Below are 18553 nucleotides of genomic sequence, written 5' to 3'. Positions count from 1 at the left end.
AAAAGCTGGCTTTGTTCCCTCTTTACCTTCAGTGCTGAGAAGGACATGTGGTCCACTCCCATAACTAAGGCTTTTAATCTTCTTTCCACATAAGGCTTCTAGCTTTTTGGGTACAAGTGTACTCTGGTTATCTCCAGTTCCTAGACAGTTACTATAGTTCAGGCCAAATACAAAGACCTAGAAAACAAATAGTTTTGTTTGAGTCACTTGGCCTAAAGTTACACAAAGGCTCCCTTCTCCACTCTGAAAATAAGACACAGTCAAGTTCAGTGTGACAGCTCAGTAGGTAGGAAAAGACGGATCGCATTAAGAAAATTTCAAGCTCTGCTAACATTATTGAAGTTTTAGAATATGTGGCTATACTACGAAATTCAAAGAGTGCAGAGGGTTGAGGGGTATTAAATCAAGAAACTGAAGAGACAGAGAAACTGTAGCAAAGACATGGTCTTCTTGAATTTCAGATTCTTTTTATCCCCAACCTTTTCAGCAGATAAGGAGGTAGGCCTTGCTGGATGCATTTGGGATAGCGGTAGGAGAAAAGACTGGAAGGAAGGTAAGAGCCAAAGGGATAAAGTGCCAAAAAACACACCAGGGAAAGTGGAATGAATGTGTCTATGGCTCTTCCACTGAATTAGTTCAAAACAGAGACTGATATGAGTAAACTTGCATTCTGGAAAGCTCAGCTGGCCATAACCTTTTCTTGGTCTTCAAACTTCACACTTTAGAGCTCACCCCTATTCCACACTGGGTTTTAAGAGATTCTTACCTCATCATTGTCGGTAACATACAGTGCTTCATTGGCTGAGGTGCCAAAGACACATGCTTTCCGAATAGATGCAATTTCTTGAGGGGAGAGCAGAGTGAAGATTGGCCACTTTCCTACATCCACCATGACTCTGGCTTCAAGTAATTCCTATAAATAAGCCGACATCTCTGCTGCAACAAAAAAAGGCCCCAAGAAAAAAATTAAATAACCAATAAACTAACTTCCACAAAATGACATTGTGAATGAAAAAAACCCTAATTCCAAAAGAAAGTACCAACCTTTGGTTAAATGGATCTCTCAATTTCCCCAGCAACCTCTCCAGTCCTTCCTCCACCGTCAGACCTGGACCTTTTTCTGCAACAAAAGGAACAACTCGATAGAACCAGCTGCTGGTCTTACCAACTTACAAGTCAGTGCTTATCTGTTACAGACATGCTCACTTGCAACCAGAGAGCAGACAATGGAAAGGCAGCTAACTGGATGAAACCAGGGTCTCTCATTAGGCAATTTTTCTTTAGGTTACTGAGATAGAAGTTAAAGGTTACAGTACTAGTTTGTCTAAGACACTCAATTCTTGCTCAGGAGAGGCAGGGCAGGAAGGTGTGTGCATGCACTGAATGTTACAAAAATCAGAATCATTACCTCTACTTCCCCACTGTCCTCCTTCCACCCCTAAGATGCACCCAAAGATCCCCATCCTTCATAGAAAATCACTGCCATGCTAAGCCACTGTTTAATCATGGGAATGGGACATCCCTTACCTAAGTCTAGAGTGGCAAAAATACTAAGAAGGACAAGACTAAGATATACTGAATGAAACCATAAAATAAAGCATTATATTCTGATCCTAATTTCTATGACATTTTCTACATATATACAGATCAAATTTCATTTCATACTGAAAAGGTATCAGATGAACAAGGGAAGACAATTCACCTTAATCTTGTTGTTCAAGGTCATGACTATAGCCTTCATGCAAGCAGCACTTAGCTTAAACAGTATCTTATAAAAAGTAGACATATGTATAAATTCCCATGAAACTCTAAACTTGACCTTTTAAGGAGTTTTACACAAAGAATCCATCCTGGTCATGCCTCCAATTCTTCTAGGGTTAAAAAGTATTTCTAGAAATTCCAGGGAGCTGCACAAGCACAAAACCCTACCATGCCAATTGAGTTTCCATTCTGGCTCGCACCTCTAGAAACTGAAATAGAACCAGTTTATAAATACAACCAGGGTTTCCTAATGAGGTACAGAACTCCTGAAGTTCCTTCCTCCTCACTCTCTTCTCAGATCTCTAAAAATAGCCAGGAGAGCCAGGCTCAAGACCAAGGCCTTCTGGGCTACAGTACCTCTGATAAGACCTAGAGAGAGCCTTGGGGCTTTGGTATACTTAACCAAGGCCTCAATTTTCACCATCGAGGGAGATTTTCCCATGAGCACCAACTCATCCGATGACAAGGACCAGATAACTACTATATGCCAAGAATCACATCACATACTCAATAAGCATTTAACATGATCAGGACAGGCTATTCCCCATCACTCAGACTCCTGGAACAACATGTGAATGTTCTGAGAAGTGTGCATAGGTACGTGCTGGTGGGAACAGGTAAAGTTTGAGGAAGGGTGAAAAACTAATACGTAAACATGTTCAAAAATTTTGTTTCAACCAGTTCAAAGGAGTAAAGTAAGTCTCTCTACTTTATCCCTCCCCAGTCCTCTCCTCAAAGGCAACCACTGTGAACAGTTGTTTCTAATTCTTTCCAGAGACTGTGTATGCTTATAAAAGCATTTTGTGGATGTGTGTGTGGAAGCCTTTCTTCCTTTACTTAACAGTGCTTCTTGGAAATCATTCTATATGAGCACATGCAGATTTACTTCATTTCTTTTCAATGGTACTATGTAGCATTCCATTACACCATGTTAACAACTTACTTGCTTCCACTGAGAGACTGTTTAAGTCACTGCTAGTCTTTTCTTAACACAAACAAGACTCCAATTATTGTCTACATACATTATTGCATATACTTGTCTTTTTTTATACATGCATTTATAATATAAATCCCTAAAAATGGAACTGCTGGGTTAAAGTTTAACTGCTACTTTTTTAAAGATTTATTTATTTATTTGAAAGCCAGCAAGCACACAGTGGGGATGGAGGCAGAGGGAAAGGGAGAAAGAGCCTTAAAGCACCACCTAGGCATCCCAAATTGCTATTTAAGTTACCTCAAATTGTCCCTTACTGAAGTAGTACCAGTATATAAAATAACTACCAATGTATGGCAGTACCTGGTTAGCCATATCCTTACCACACAGTTTTATCATGGTGTCTCAGTTTTGTTTCAACTTGAACTCCCCCTATGATGAGTGAGGCTGGGCATCATTTAAAAAATAATCACAATAACAGCAATAATAATAACTGACATTTCTTGAACACAATGTGCCAAGTACTGTTCCTAATTATTTCCTTCTTTTTTAAAAGATTTTATTTATTTGACAGGGAGAGAGATCGCGAATAGGCAGAGAGGCAGTCAGAGAGTGCGGTGGCGGGGGGGGGGGGGGGGGGGGGGGGGGGGGGGGGGGGGGGGGGGGGGGCGGCGGGGGGGGGGGGGGGGGGGGGGGGGGGGGGGGGGGGGGGGGGGGGGGGGGGGGGGGGGGGGGGGTGGGGGGTGGGGGGGGGGGGGGGGGGGGGGGGGGGGGGCAGGCTCCCAGGCTCCCTACTTAGGAGAGAGCCTGATGCAGGGCTTGATCCCAGAGCCTGGGATCATGACCTGAGCCAAAGGCAGAGGCCGAACCCACTGAGCCACCAGGCGCCCCATATTTTCTATTAACTCATGTAAATCCTTACTTTATAGACAAGGAAACCGGAGGCAAAGAGATTTCAAGAATTTGCTCAAACCATTAAGTGGCTGAGTCAGGGCCTGAAGCCACACAATCCGGAATCTGGAATCTGCACGCACACTCCTGTCCTCTTGGCCTCATGCGACATCCTTTTACATAAAGTCCCTTTTTTTCTTCTGGTCTATTGTTCTTTTCTTTGTTCTTGATTTCTGTGTTCTTTGTATAGAAAGATTGTCTTAAATGCTCTTAGAGGTAACGAAAAAGATGCCTCTTACCCTGTCCCACCCAAACGGCCTGACTTGTGTCTCCTACAAAACAGACAGGGAAGGGCACCTGGGTGGGTCAGTGGGTTAAGCCACTTCAGCTAGGGTCATGATCTCCAGGTCATGATCTCCAGGTCCTGGGATCAAGCTCCGCATCTGGCTCCTTGCTCAGTGGGGAGCCTGCTTCTCTCTCTGCCTGCCTCTCTGCCTCTGTCTCTCTCTCTGTCAAATAAATAAATTAATTAAATCTTAAAAAAAAAGAAAATCCAGACTTTATTTTCCTAGAATGTGAACCATATCAAAGTTAGTCCTCACATTTAATATTGCATATAATATAGAATTTTAAATAAACAGGGAAAACGGGGGATTTAAATTAGCCAAAAAAATGTAATTCACATTTAAAATTACAACACCAAAGGATACTATCATCAAACTTAAACATTTTCCTGACAACAGTACAATTATTCTGAAGTCATTAATCAGTCATGGGCGACTGTGACCCCAAAGGTTTGGTAAGCTACTGAAAAATCAGGCTCTCATAATGATGGCTTATTAAATGAACTTATTATATATTTCATAATGATGGCTTATTATATGAACCCATTTCTCAATCACTTGAAGTTTTGTTTTATAAGATATTTCTCCAAGGGCTTATAAAATTAAAAGTTAATATAAAACCCGGTCATGTATCTCATAGGTCCACATCCATCATAAAAGCAGAAAGTATTAGCAACAGCCTAGGTATGGTGGAAAAGACAGTGTCCTGAAGCACGTGTTTTATTCCCAGGTTGGCTTTTAATTAATCAGTGTGACATGCCACATACCTTCCTAAGCCTGGGTCTCTCAAAAATCTGTCCTGTAAGGTTCTATAATGTTATGCTCAAGATGTAAAGAACAAGCTGCAGGGAATTTTGGAACACATGAGAACAAGGACAGTAATGCTGCACAAGCAATTCATCACTCCTAGCAACACGATCCTGTGAAGTAAACAAAGACCAGGAAGGAAGACAGGAACAGCGATCGAGAACAGCTGCAGACATTATGTTAAGCAGCTTCACATAATATTATTTCATTTAATCTTCACGATACTCTTGTAAGGAAAGTTATAATCCATTCTTAGCAAATAAGAAGTGGGGCTCAGAGGTAAAGTGACATCCCAAGGTCACAGAGCAGTGAGTGGCATAGTCAGGACTCAACCCCCAGCCTTCCCCGAGTCTTCTTACATCAGAGAACATCAGCCCTGGCCCTTCAGTGGTTAAACTTCTCCAACATTACTTCTTTCTGACTTTATCCAATAATGTACACCAGCATCTGTTTTTAAATGCTTCAAATACCAAAATAAAATAACTCCCCCCCCAAAATTTGTTCGCTAATAAGCTTCTATCTAGTCTTGCCTGGTGAAACCTTGAGAATGTCACTCATTCCTTCCTTTTTCCGAAAACCACTAGGCAGCACATCCTGGAGACTAAATGCAGGACCCTTTATCTTCAAGGAGCTCACAAGAGTAGATGAATGCAAGGTACCTCCTTGGGCTACAGACTGCTACAGCACAAGGTTGTCTCCCTTAGACCAGGTTCAAGATGAGCAGCTGATGACATGAACAAGGTACCCTCAGAATTCAGACAAGGTTCCCCAAGAAGTTTTGTGGAGGTATTAGAACTCAGGATGTACTATCTGCTGTAAGGAATAGATCAGTTCTGAACGTGGGCATGTGGTGTCTCTTTCCTAGGGCAGTATAATATAAATGCAAATACCACCAACATTCCCTAATTAACTCAAAATTATCACCATCATCATTACAATTAGATTACTGTGGTGAGATGTTGGGGGCAGCAAAACCTTTGCTAACTAATATTAAGAAAAGCATACTAAGCTAACTATCATTCTATCAACTTCATATGTTTGACCCTCTACCACAAAATTACAAAGTGTGTATACTACAAATTCAAAAGGCTAAAGCAGTTGGAATCACTAGAAATTAACTAGCATTTAATCTGCTATGAAATCTATACCAGGCCCAAGACTCACTGTGCCCAACAACGAGTCAGAAGTACAAGGATCAGTCACAGGAAGAACAGTATTAATGTCTCATGACATCTACCAACTTTGCCCGAAGTATTCCCAAATTTGTTCTAACTGTAGGGACTACACTGAAAGGTATATAAACATGGTTCAACATCATTTCATTTAAGTCATCATGCTTCAAACAGTAATATTCTATCAGGAGCCACTACTAATAGGAAAGAATCTTCCCATGGCCTGCTCAACCTGGGCCATCCTGGATAGACACATACTTTGGAAAGTATTCAGCAGTGATTTTTTTTTTAAAGATTTTACTTATTTATTTGACAGAGAGAAATCACAAGTAGATGGAGAGGCAGGCAGAGAGAGAGAGAGAGGGAAGCAGGCTCCCCGCTGAGCAGAGAGCCCGACGTGGGACTTGATCCCAGGACCCTAAGATCATGACCCGAGCCAAAGGCAGCGGATTAACCCACTGAGCCACCCAGGCGCCCAGTGATTTTTAAGGAAGGTAACCCAATGCTTTTCCTTCCATAGTACTATGACACATCCCTCAAATGAAATATATCAAGGGAGATGCGAATACTAAACTATGAGCTTATTCCTATGTTAAAAACAAAACAAAACACCCTGCAAAACACCAAGTGCACCTGTAGGGCTTAGCTATGTTAGAAAACAGTACGAGCTATGTGATTAAAATTTTAAAAAACATAATACATACAGATAAAGGACACATACACACCAAATGTATTTCTCTAGTGAGATTAAGAGGTGATACTTTCTTTGTACTGTTCAAATATATTCCACATTTCTCTAACAAACACTTTGTGGCCAAAAGATAAGCAAATATTTTAAATGAAAATAAAAGCTTAGTTATTTGAATTACATATATCCCCTAAATTGCTAAAGTTTAAAGAGAGATTCTTGCCTTAAATTTATAGCCTAGGATGGCAGAGTGTTTCAAGCAAATCTGTAAAATGAGTTATTAATATAAAATTAAATGTAGAAAGTAGGAATGTAAAATGTTACAACCAATGTAGAAAACATTGTGTCAGTTCCTCAAAAAATTAAAGACCGAGGCTCCTGGGGGGTTAAGTCGTTGAGCATCTGCCTTCAGCTCGGGTCATGATTCCAGGGTCCTGGGATTGAGCCTCGAATCGGGCTCCCTGCTCGGAGAGAAATCTGCTTCTCCCTCTCCCACAAGTCTGCTTGTGTTTGTGATCTCGCTGTCTCTCTCTGTCCAATAAATAAAATCTTAAAAAAATAAATTAGGGGCACCTGGGTGGCTCAGTGGGTTAAGCCTCTGCCTTCGGCTCGGGTCATGATCCCAGGGTCCTGGGATCGAGCCCCACATCGGGCTTTCTGCTCTGCAGGTAGCCTGCTTCCTCCTCTCTCTCTGCCTGCCTCTCTGCCTACTTGTGATCTCTGTCAGATAAATAAAGAAAAAATCTTTAAAAATAAATAAATAAATTAATTAATTAATTAAAGAATTACCGTATGATCTAGCAATTCTACTTCTAGTATAAACACAAAAGAATTGAAAGCAGGGACTTGAATAGACAGCTGTACACCAATGACCAGGGCAAAGTTATTCACAATAGTCAAAAGGTAGAAAACTCAAATACCTACATATAGATGCACAGGTAAACAAAATATGATATCTACATACAATGGAACAGTATTCGAACTTAAAAAAGAAATGACTGAGACATAGCATAATGGGGATGAACCTTGAGAACATTAGGTTAAGTGAAACAAGCCAGACACAAAAGAACACAATTGTATGACTCCACTTACAGGAGGTGCCTAGCCTAGTCAAACGTACAGAGAAAGAATGATAGTTGCCAGCGACTGGGAAGATATGAGAATGGGGAGTTACTGGTTTAATGAATACAGAGGGACAGTTTGGGAGGATGAGAAAGTTCTATGGAAATAGGCAGTGGTAACAACTGCCTAGTAATGTGAATGTTCTTAATGTCAGTAAACTGTATACCTACCAACAGTTAAAACAGTTTTTATGTTATGTATATTTTGTCACAATTTGTAAAAATCAAATTATGGGAGTACCTGGGTAGCTCAGTCGGTTGAGAGACCAACTCTTGGATTTGGCTCAGGTCATGATCTCAGGGTGGCTCTGCACTCCTCCTCCTCAGGGGGGAGGAGTCCACTAGAGAGTCTCTTCCTCTCCCCCTGCCCCTCCCCCACACATATGCATACTCTTTCTCAATAAATAAATCTTAAATAAAAGTATGATCCCGTTTACATCAAACCTGCATTAATAAACTCAAAGATATAAATTTTTATTTTTTTATAGATTTTATTTATTTGACAGAGAGAGAGAGGGAGAGAGAGAGAGTGAAAGAGGGAATACAAGCAGAGGGAGTGGGAGGGGAAAAGCAGAGCAGGGAGCCTGATGATGGGCTCAATCCCAGGATCTGAGATCATGACCTGAGCCCAAGGCAGACATTCCATGACTGAGCCACCCAAGTGCCCCAAAGATATATATTTTAAAATTAAGTTTCAGTCCTAAAAAACATTTTTGAAAAAGTACAATCATAATTCATTAATTCTGTCTTGGGAAGGCAAGTTCAGATTAAAGAAATCCTGAACAGAACATTTATAAAAGATATACAGCCTTCTTAGAACTTTCCAGCATATATAGCAGTTCAAACTAAACCAACTATTTGTTATGACGACCAGTCTTTCTAGGGCTTGACTGATAATCATAGAAATGAGTTTCAATTAGTCCATTATATTAAACAGTCACCTCTGAAGTACTTCAGTACGATAATCTTTTTCTTTTTGCAACATTTTTTCTGCCCATTATTTAGGAAGTACTCTCTCATAAAAAGCATTGATATGTTCACCCTCCATTATCACTCACTGTGCATTAATAGGTGAATCAATGATTTCTTGTTTTTTTGCCATATGAAAATAAAGCAAGAGTAGAAGAACAGAAATGAGAAATGAAGGCAGACGATAGAAAAGAGTTTTAGGGGCACCTGGGTGGCTCAGTGGGTTAAGCCGCTGCCTTCGGCTCAGGTCATGATCCCAGGGTCCTGGGATCGAGCCCCGCATCGGGCTCTCTGCTCAGCCGTGAGCCTGCTTCCTCCTCTCTCTCTGCCTGCCTCTCTGCCTGCTTGTGATCTCTGTCTGTCAAATAAATAAATAAAATCTTTAAAAAAAAAGAGGGACGCCCGGGTGGCTCAGTGGGTTAAGCAGCTGCCTTCCGCTCAGGTCATGATCCCAGCTTCCTGGGATCGAGTCCCACGTCGGGCTCCTTGCTCCGCAGGGAGCCTGCTTCTCCCTCTGACTCTGCCTTCCACTCTGTCGGCCTGTGCTTTCTCTCGCTCTCTTTCTCTCTGACAAATAAATAAATAAATAAATCTTTAAAAAAAAAAAAAGAGTTTTAATGCTTCAGAGGATGATATCCCAACCCACTTGGATCTCCATATTTTCTTTGACACTCAACAATATATCCCATATTCCCACAGACTTTTTCTGTGTCCCCTGGTACTCTGGATCCAAATCCCATTCCCTGGATGGCTTTTCCTAGTGACAAGCACTGTCCCTCAGAAAGCTCAGGGCATGGAGAAGAAAAGGTTATTTTTATTTTACACTCTGAAAGCAAATTTAGACAAGAGGACAAACACAGACCTTCCAATTTTAGAAATCTACATTTGGAACTGGAAGACTAAAGGAGTAATGTAGCAACCAATCTTTTGATCCCTCTAAGAGTAGATTTATTTTCCCTTCCCCTAGGAACCAAGTAACTGTTACAGGTTTGCTTTACTGATCTAGCAAAAAATATATTTGAATACACTTACAAAATTTTTATTTTTTTTATTTTTTTTTAAGATTTTATTTATTTATTTGACAGAGAGAGATCACAAGTAGATGGAGAGGCAGGCAGAGAGAGAGAGAGGGAAGCAGGCTCCCTGCTGAGCAGAGAGCCCGACGCGGGACTCGATCCCAGGACCCCGAGATCATGACCTGAGCTGAAGGCAGTGGCTTAACCCACTGAGACACCCAGGCGCCCCTACACTTACAAAATTTTTTAAAAACAACAGGAAATAGAGAATCTATTCCAGGAAAACTTTTGATAAAATAATGCTCTCATTAATAGTAGAAATTAGAATTATAACTTACAAGCCTGGGGCTTCCACACAAATCTCAACCTTCATTCTAACCAGCACATTATGTGGCGACAAAGGAGACGGACGCCATTGATGGGAAAATACACCTCAGAACCTGTCTTCTGCTGGCCTGAAAGCTTGCTAAGGAAAAGAGGTCAGAAGAGTGTGAACAGCCCTGCGGAACTGGTTAGCACCAAGATCCTGACTCCTTTTCTGTGGTCATTCTTGGGGCATGAAGCAAGCTTGTATCGTTCCTTATCATAGAGGCCGATAGTCTCACAGTAAACATAAAAGACTGAATGCTGAATCAATCCGTTGGAAAGGTGCCTGTGTGCTCTTTAGCATACAAGATATAGCCTTTGAAACAACTATGTCAAATATGGAAAGTTTTTTTTTAATTGCAAAATAATTTATTTAAAGCACTTACATGTATACTGAAAATCTCTAATAGAAGTTTTTCCATTTTCATAAAGTGGATGGGTAATTATTTGTTACCAGCTTAAGCTGCTAAGCTGCCTTACAAAAGGAATTTATTTATAGTTAATGAGCTATTGATAAAGTCTAAGAAGCCTCACCAAAAAAGCACTACTTTCCGATAATATGAACAAAATAACAGCATATATCAACTCTTCTTCTGACAATGACCCCACATACCAGGAGGAAATCATAAAGAGCAATACATTCGTGGTCCCTGGCTCTGGGATGACAGTCTAACAGGAAGTTCCTAGCAAGTGGGAACCTAGAACACGAGCAGAATAACAACGCAAACAATGGAATACCACACACAAACACACGGTCCGTGTGATACGTGTCAATGTATAAGTGGAAAAAAATTACTTGCACAACTGTCAAAACTATGTGAAAATGATATATTCTAGAAAACCACTACATGAAGTCCCAGAAATCAACTTCTTAGTAGCCTAACAGATGATCAAATGTAAGCATTTCCTCAGTGACGATCAGCCAGTTTCCTGCAGGAAAGAGTGTTTTTCATAGCTTTCTTCCTTTTTCACCAATGGAAGTTCCTGTTTGAGCACAAAAGATTTAAGTGTGTAGCCAACTTTCTCTATTTTTGAGTTCTGTTTTTCAATTCTAGTAAAACTGCCAAATAGAAGAATTCTAGGGTTTTAGGTAAATTTGGGCAGGTGCAACTTCATGGCTTGTCATGTCCTACATCTGTGCTACAGCAAAATAAATTCAAGAAACCTCTGAAGTTACAGAAGAGCCAAATGTTACTCTCATTGATTTCTTCTATACCTACTCTGACGAGCTTTTTAAGACTGAACAGATGCTACACCTCTGACTTAGACACCAAATGTATTTCCAAGGTCCAGACATGCCTCTAAGACAGGCTCAGCCTCAAAACTTTATAAAGAAAAATACTTATTTTTTTAAAAGGATTTAATTCATTTATTTGAGAGAGAGAGAGAGCACGAGCAAGAGCTTGCGCACACAAGCCAGGGGAAGGGGCAGAGGGAGAAAAAGGAGCGGACTCCCCATTGGGCATGGAGCCCGATGAGGGGCTGGAGGCCAGGACCCTGAGTCACCCAGGTGCCCCTAAATAAAAATACAATTTAAAACTACTGCACCAGTTCTATGGTATAAGTACTTCAAAGAAACAAAGTTTCAGAAATTTATTGAGATACTGATACTTTACTGCCAGGGCTGCTGCAATAGCTGTCATCCACTTCTCTTTTCTGCAAGCTTACCTTACTAGAAGAATGAAGGGGAATGTCCTGAATATTTGACAAATTCCACAAAGACAAAGGGCTCCAGAACGCTACATTCTCCAAAAGAGTTTATGCCATCCTTCACAAAGATGCAGATGAACAGGTGACAAGGCAATCCTCCTACCTTCATTTAAAACAGACTGATGTTTTAGAATTCCTGAGCACTCTGCCTCATCACTTTTGTTCAAATATATTACTCATTGGAAAGGACATCTGTCCCTTCCCAATTGCCAGTAAGTTACTTTACTTGAAACACAATTTACAATTATGGCCTCTAGAAGCAATTCTTTATCCCCATCATGCAGGGGCTACTCTCATTTCATTGCACAGAAGCTTTAGGCAATTCTAGGACATAGGGAATGTGGACAGCTCATTGTAAGTGAAGAAATAATTCAACTGAGGCCAAGTGCTCAGGTTAGAAAAGCAAAGAACCCAAGTGGCAATAGTATTAGCAGAAAAAAAAATATTTTTAAAGATATCCAGGGTTGTAAAGCTGACTGTAATCTTATAGAAGCATTGCTTTCATGATACATTTCTATTTTTAAAAGGAAACCAGAAAAGAAAATTTCATGACTTGAAATAATTGCTACAGTTTTGTTCTTCATTGCACCAAACAGATAAAGCTGTGTAAAACAGATCAAGTAAAAACAGATGGGTCAAAAGTCTGAAGAAATGGATAGAACATAGTAATACCTGATTTTATTTTTCTGTTAGTGTTCAAGGCTGGAATAGAGGGATCCAAGCTCAAATCCATTGCTGGTATCATGAACCTTTCCTATGTGAAAAGCTGTAATGTGATTTCATCTACTAGTCTCTGCCATGTTAGAGATCAACCAGGGCACCTAGATAGCTCAGTAGGTTAAGTGTCTGCCTTTGGCTAGGTCATGATCTCAGAGTCCAGGGACTGAGCCCTACATCAGGCTCCCTACTCAGCGGAGAGCATGCTTCTCCCTCTATCCCTCACCCTGCTCATGCTTTCTCTCACTTCCTCTCACAAAACAAACAAACAAACAAAAAAAAAACTTTAAAAAATAAAAATAAATAATCAACCATACCCTGCGATGGCCTAAAGCCAAATTAAAATTCCAGCAGTAGACAGGCAGACTCATACTGTATTCATTCAATAAATGTTTACTGGATGTCCACTGGGTAAAAAGGACACAAAGCCAACACAGCAACCCCCTCCTGGACCCCTAGCAGAACTTACATGGAGTCAGAGGGGTCTAGGCACATAAACAGATGTTCACCAGAGGGTCACTGCTCTGATGGGGAGGTGTGAATGCCATGGGAACACCAGAATAGGGAAGTGTCAACTACCTGTGAAAAGCCAGGAAGGGAACAGTGAATATGTACATGTCAGGTGGGAAGAACTGAAAGAAATTTAGCATGGCACTAGCCAAAAAGCTTAGCCTTTATCCTAAGAACAACATTTAATCACTGAAAGACCTTAAGCAGGGAAGTGATCAGATGTAGGTCTGTTCAAGATTACTTTGGCTGAACGTAGAGAGCAGATGGGGATGAAGGAAAAGAACTCAGGGGGAGCCTAAGGTGGCTGCAGTAAGGCAGGAAAGAAAACATCCTGTACCAAGGAAATGGAAATGGAGCAACCTGGACAGGAGAAAGACTCAAGAGGATTCTGTAACGGACTGACTGGGAGGAAAGGAGCTGAATAAGGGAAAGTGAGAACCAAGGGTTATACCCAGCTGCCAGCGGAAGTAACTGAGTACAGTAGTGCCACTTACTAGGACAGAGAATACAGCCAGTTTCAGAAGGGAGATTAGGAATTCTCCCCTAGACATGTTAAGTTTAGCTACCTATGGGAAATCAGAGTGGATATGTCCAATAGGTAGTTTTACAAATCTGAAGATCAAGAAAGATCTGGATTGGAGATCTGGAAATTCGGCATGAGATCACCCAGGGAAAAGCGTATGGAGTAAGGAGAAAGCAGGATCTTGGAAAGAACTCTAAGAAAGTCCAGCAGCCCAGAGACAAGGAATACCCCTGCAGAAGAGACTGTGAAGGAATAGGCAGAGTAGGGAGAAAACCAGCAGAAAACAGTGTCATGGAAGCCTAGGGACATGAGTATCACACAAAGGAGGTAGTGTCAAGCTCTAAAGCTGCTGAGACCAAACAAGGTAAGGACAAAGGTCCACTGGTTTAACAAGAATCATTCACAACTTCCACAAGAAGAGTTTCAGTGGAGCTGTGGTTGGACACGGCCAAACTGCATCAGGTTGAGGAGCATGCGAAAGGTAAGGAAAGGAAATAACGAATATAAAGAAACTGTTCACTAAGTTTGACTGTGAGGGAAAAGAGAAATAGGCAGTAAATGTAAAATGGGCTGGTGCTGAAGGACTTATTTTGGATGATCTCTGTTTTAAACATACTAGAGATCTAAAAATATTTGTTTTAACAACTTTGTTTTCAAGTAATTTCTACACTCAATGTGGGGCTTGAACTCACAATCCTGAAATCAAGAGCCATATGCCCTTCGGACTGAGCAAACGAGGTGCCCCCAGAGACTGAAAAATGTTTAAATGTTAATGGGAAGGAGCCAGTAGAGAGAAAGATAAGGACACGACATAACCACTAAATAAGGTTTCTGAGAAAGTAACAAGAAGTGGAATCTGAAGCACAGGTACAAGACAAGTTGTAGAAGGGGGCAGAATCTTCTGTGAAAACACAAGAAAAGAAAAGGATAGATATGGATGGAAGTGAGTTTCAAGGTCGGGGCACCAGAAGTTGGAAGCTATTTCTTTTTCTCTTCTCTTTCTCTACCCCTCCCTCTACATTTTTCACTTCCACCAGCAGTTCATGAGGGTTCCAACTTCCCACATCCTCGTCAACACTTATTATTGTCTTTTTTATTATAACCATCTTAGTGGGTGTGAAGTATCTCACTGTGGATTTGATGTGCATCTGGGGCCATTCTTTTTTGAGGTCAACTTTTTCTCCCTGGAGGAAAGACGACTGAATAGAGGAACCTACAGAGGTGCTAAGACAGAGCACAGTGGAAGTTGGAAACCTTAAGTCTATAGAAGTACCCATCTGATCTCCTATGAGTTTTTCTTCTCCATTGAAGTGTCTGTTTTTCTTAAACTGATCTAAGCAGACTTGGAATGGGAAGTTGCTCATTTAAACATAATGAGACAAGTGCTCTTGAACAATAAGATCATCTGCTTGTTGAAAGTCCCGTAATAGACACATTTGAAATGACAGTCTGCATAAGATTCACTCTTCTTGACCCTTGAGAACAAAGCACCTCACAAACATCTGTTCACTGCAGATCTTACATCTGTACCGTATGTATTTACAACTACAATCATGGTACTAAATTCATCAACTGGCAAACTGCAAGAAAACACCACATATCCATCAGCTCAATAATGGGTAATTCCTTTAAAACATGTTAACTGATTTTGGGGGCACCTGGGTGGCTCAGTGGATTAAGCCACTGCCTTCGGCTAAGGTCATGATCTCGGGGTCCTGAGATCGAGTACCGCATCGGGCTCTCTGCTCAGCAGGGAGCCTGCTTCCTCCTCTCTCTCTGCCTGACTCTCTGCCTACTTGTGATCTCTCTTTCTCTGTCAAATAAATAAATAAAATCTAAAAAAAAAAAAAAAAAAAAAAAGTTAACTGATTTTTGATGCAACCAGTACAAGATACTGTCACACCATTCAATGAAACTAATTCAGTAGATATATCCTTACGGAATAAGGATATAAAGACTGAATAATTTAGAGACTTCTCACTAAGGCACACTACTGCATATGCTGACCTCAATTTTGTGCTCACAGATCGTATCTTGGGACTGACTTATATGTGAACCAGATTTACACCAAAGATTTTATGACACAAGGTGCTGTACTGTTGTCTCAATCATGTTTTGCTGACTAACATATAATCCCAAAACTCAGTGGCTTAAAAGGAGAGCTGTTTGTTATTTCTTTGAATTCTGTGCTTTGAGTAACTCAGTTGAGGTTACTCATGAGGGAGTATTCATAAGGGAGGCAAAGGGAGCTTAAGTAAGGCTGAAATGGGCCTCACACACATAGCTGGGCCACTGCTGGGCCACTGCGGGTGGTCTCTCCTCCTCCTAGATTTACATGGAGCAGCCAGACACTCCATCTCTTTGATGGAAGGTACAGCAGTCAAGCATAGGGGTAGGAACTGTTGGCAGTGATCCTGGAAACACTTCACCACAGCTGTTAACAATGTTACTAGATGTTTCCACCATACTATTTGGGTTCATGATTAAAGTACTAGAACTGGACAGACTTGGTCCATCTCCAAAACTAAAACTTCTTAAGCATTTAAAAGGACATGTCAGCAAACATATTCTTGCCCCTGTGGAATGATAATCTCAGGAAAGCCACGGAATCTTCTTTTCTGGAGCTGTGCAAAGTATGGATACCAACTTTTGGGAATGGCCTGAGTATAGTCTTTCCCAAGTGAAATTCATTATCTCCTCAAGTCCTTTCACACTTTACGATTTGTTAGGTATGCATGAGTGTGATCTCATTTATTAAAATCTAACACTTAAAAAAAAAAAAATAGAGATATCCCCAGCTATTTCAACTCTTGATATTCAAACTCCATCTAAACTCAAAATTATCTAAAAAGATCTGCCTAAGTTCTTCAATACTTAAACTTTTGCTATTGGCTCTCCTAGACTCAAGTATAAGTTAGATTTGGATATCACGTTATCTCTTTTGACCTGAAATCTCACCATCTGAACACAGCAACCCAGCAAATTTGTATAGTAAAAAGGATGTATGTCCCAAAATATTAAATGCTGTTATCTTCAGATGACATAATTACAGGTGATGTACATTCTTTTTTATGCTTCTGTGGTTTCTAAATTTTCTTTCATTGTTTCCTGGCAAGATTAGAGAAAAAGAAAAAAAGTCTATATTGTGAACTTACTGTACTTGGAAATTTTAAAACATTAAGTCCATGCTGTGGGTCAAACACATAACTGACTTAGATAATCACTTGATTAACTGAACTCCTCTATGAAATCTATTCTGGTTAAACTCAAACAACATTCATCATATGCCTCCTGTGCATTCCTCAACATGTACACAATATGTAACATTTTTAGGGGGGGGTTAAAACCACAGAAAATCTTGGCTGGACTCTAGAATCCTTGAGCGTCCACACCTTATCTATGATGCATGAATTACTGTTTAATGTAGTACACCGAGAAAAAAACAGAATAATAATAATGGTCTTTGATTTCCTTTCAGTTTTGTCTTCCCCACACTGACTTTGAGATAAAGACACTGTCTCAGACTTCCCAGCTGGAACTGATTAATAAAATGAAGCCAAAAGTCTTGCTAGAACATATAGGAATACTTTATTTTTAAAAAATTTAAAATAATACTTTTAAGCTGCAAACTTGATAGCTTTTTAAGGCTAGTTGCTTTCTGAAGTTCCCAGAATTTGATCATTTCTATCACACCCATAAAAAAATCACTGTAGAAGAAATCTCTTTAATGATTAATATCCTTCCTCTTCTTCTAGAGGGAAGAAGAAACAGGACCTGTCCAGAAGTACTTAATAAATAGACTGGTATTCCTACAACGGATTAAAAGATATCCATCTCACAGTTTAACTGCTATATTAACGGAATGGAAATGCACTCCACCCTGAAAGCACTTTAAAGAGGTGAAATTCACCTTGTGCTCAGTTCAAATGGATACATTGTAAAGTTTAAAGCACATTATAAACTGCCCTCAGGGTGAGCTCATTTTTCCACTCCCTTCAGCATGATACACTCAGTGTTTAGATGTTACTATCCCACAATACATAACAGTCTGAAAATCTTTCTGTCTCCAAGAACTATATTCCCAACACAGGCCAAAGTCAGATAAGACTTTGAATCTGGTTTTTAAGCAGTTTTATAATATTGCTTTATAAAACTGTAATTCCCAGCTGCAAAGATGACATCGGAATGTCTCGCATGCAAACAAACATACACAAAAAGCCACTTATGAGAGAGGAGAGCATGCCTCGATGGTCATCTCCTATAAAATAGAGTAGGTAGCACACCCGAGGCGGGACAAGAGAAATACTCCCCTCAGTTCGCCGCACTCCTGGATAAAGGTCCCTAAGTGCATGCCCCTTTGCGGAAACCGTGTTGTGGGAGAAAGGGAAACGGTGGAGAGCACGGTTTGTGACACCACTACCCTCCGGAGGTGAAGGAGGAGATGGAACGATCTCGGGAAGGGCCGAGTGAGGATGGGGAGGAGAGTCGGAGGGGAGGTCTTTTCTCAGCAAAACAGCACCGAGAGCGGTAAGAGGCTTCAGCTGGGAGCAAAGCCGCGTCCAAACAGCTCAAAAAAGGGAGCCGGGAAAACTTTCGCCAGCCTCCCCCCACCCTTTCTCTCCTCCTCGGAAAAAACGCCAGCAGAGATGCCAACGGTGCCTCGCCTGGCGGCGCAGACAGCGGCCAGGACACAGCGCCCCGCGGACCCGCCGCCGGGGGCTCGGGGACCCGGGGGCCCGGGGGCCCGGGGGGCCGAGGCCCGCAGCCGGAGGGAGGGAGCGGGCAAGACGGGACGCGCCAGCCCGGCCCGTCGGGAAGGGAAGCAAGCAGAGGGGCAGGGGCGGAAGCGGCCCCCGCGAGCTCGGGCCCGAGCCTCACCGGCTACCTGGGACGCCAAGCAGCTGTCTCACGCCGTCCCGCCGGGCCCAGCCGCGGGAAGCTCCGAAGCTCCGCGGGCCGGAGAGTCGCCTGCGAGCAGCGGCCGGGACGCCGGGCGAAGGGGAGGAGCGGGGGGCGGGCGCCAG

At 41.5% G+C, this 18553-nt stretch overlaps 1 protein-coding gene across 10 annotated transcripts in view; it reads right to left on the bottom strand.

Moving 5' to 3' along the window:
• The window catches only part of RCBTB1 (RCC1 and BTB domain containing protein 1), a 52242-nt gene extending 33694 nt beyond the window's left edge, over positions 1–18548 (bottom strand). For 7 of the 10 annotated variants that reach the window (XM_045080583.1, XM_004775241.3, XM_045080586.1 and 4 more), the window contains exons 1-4: positions 18415–18548; positions 1045–1120; positions 767–936; positions 27–177 (exon numbers count right to left, since the gene is read on the bottom strand). In XM_045080583.1, the coding sequence (XP_044936518.1) occupies positions 27–177; positions 767–892 (277 nt within the window). In that variant the 5' untranslated portion in view covers positions 893–936; positions 1045–1120; positions 18415–18548. Of the gene's footprint in view, positions 1–26; positions 178–766; positions 937–1044; positions 1121–18407 lie in introns of all 10 variants that reach the window. The other 3 variants (XM_045080581.1, XM_045080580.1, XM_045080582.1) reach the window with 3 other exon arrangements.
• Positions 18549–18553: the final 5 nt, after the last annotated feature.

The sequence above is a fragment of the Mustela putorius genome, unplaced genomic scaffold (genome assembly GCF_011764305.1).
Source record: "Mustela putorius furo isolate JIRA1106 unplaced genomic scaffold, ASM1176430v1.1 tig00000461_pilon_pilon_pilon, whole genome shotgun sequence".
In the NCBI taxonomy this organism is placed as follows: Eukaryota; Metazoa; Chordata; class Mammalia; order Carnivora; family Mustelidae; genus Mustela; species Mustela putorius.
Note: the sequence above shows the minus strand (reverse complement) of the source record. Positions and strands in the feature narration are given on the sequence as shown.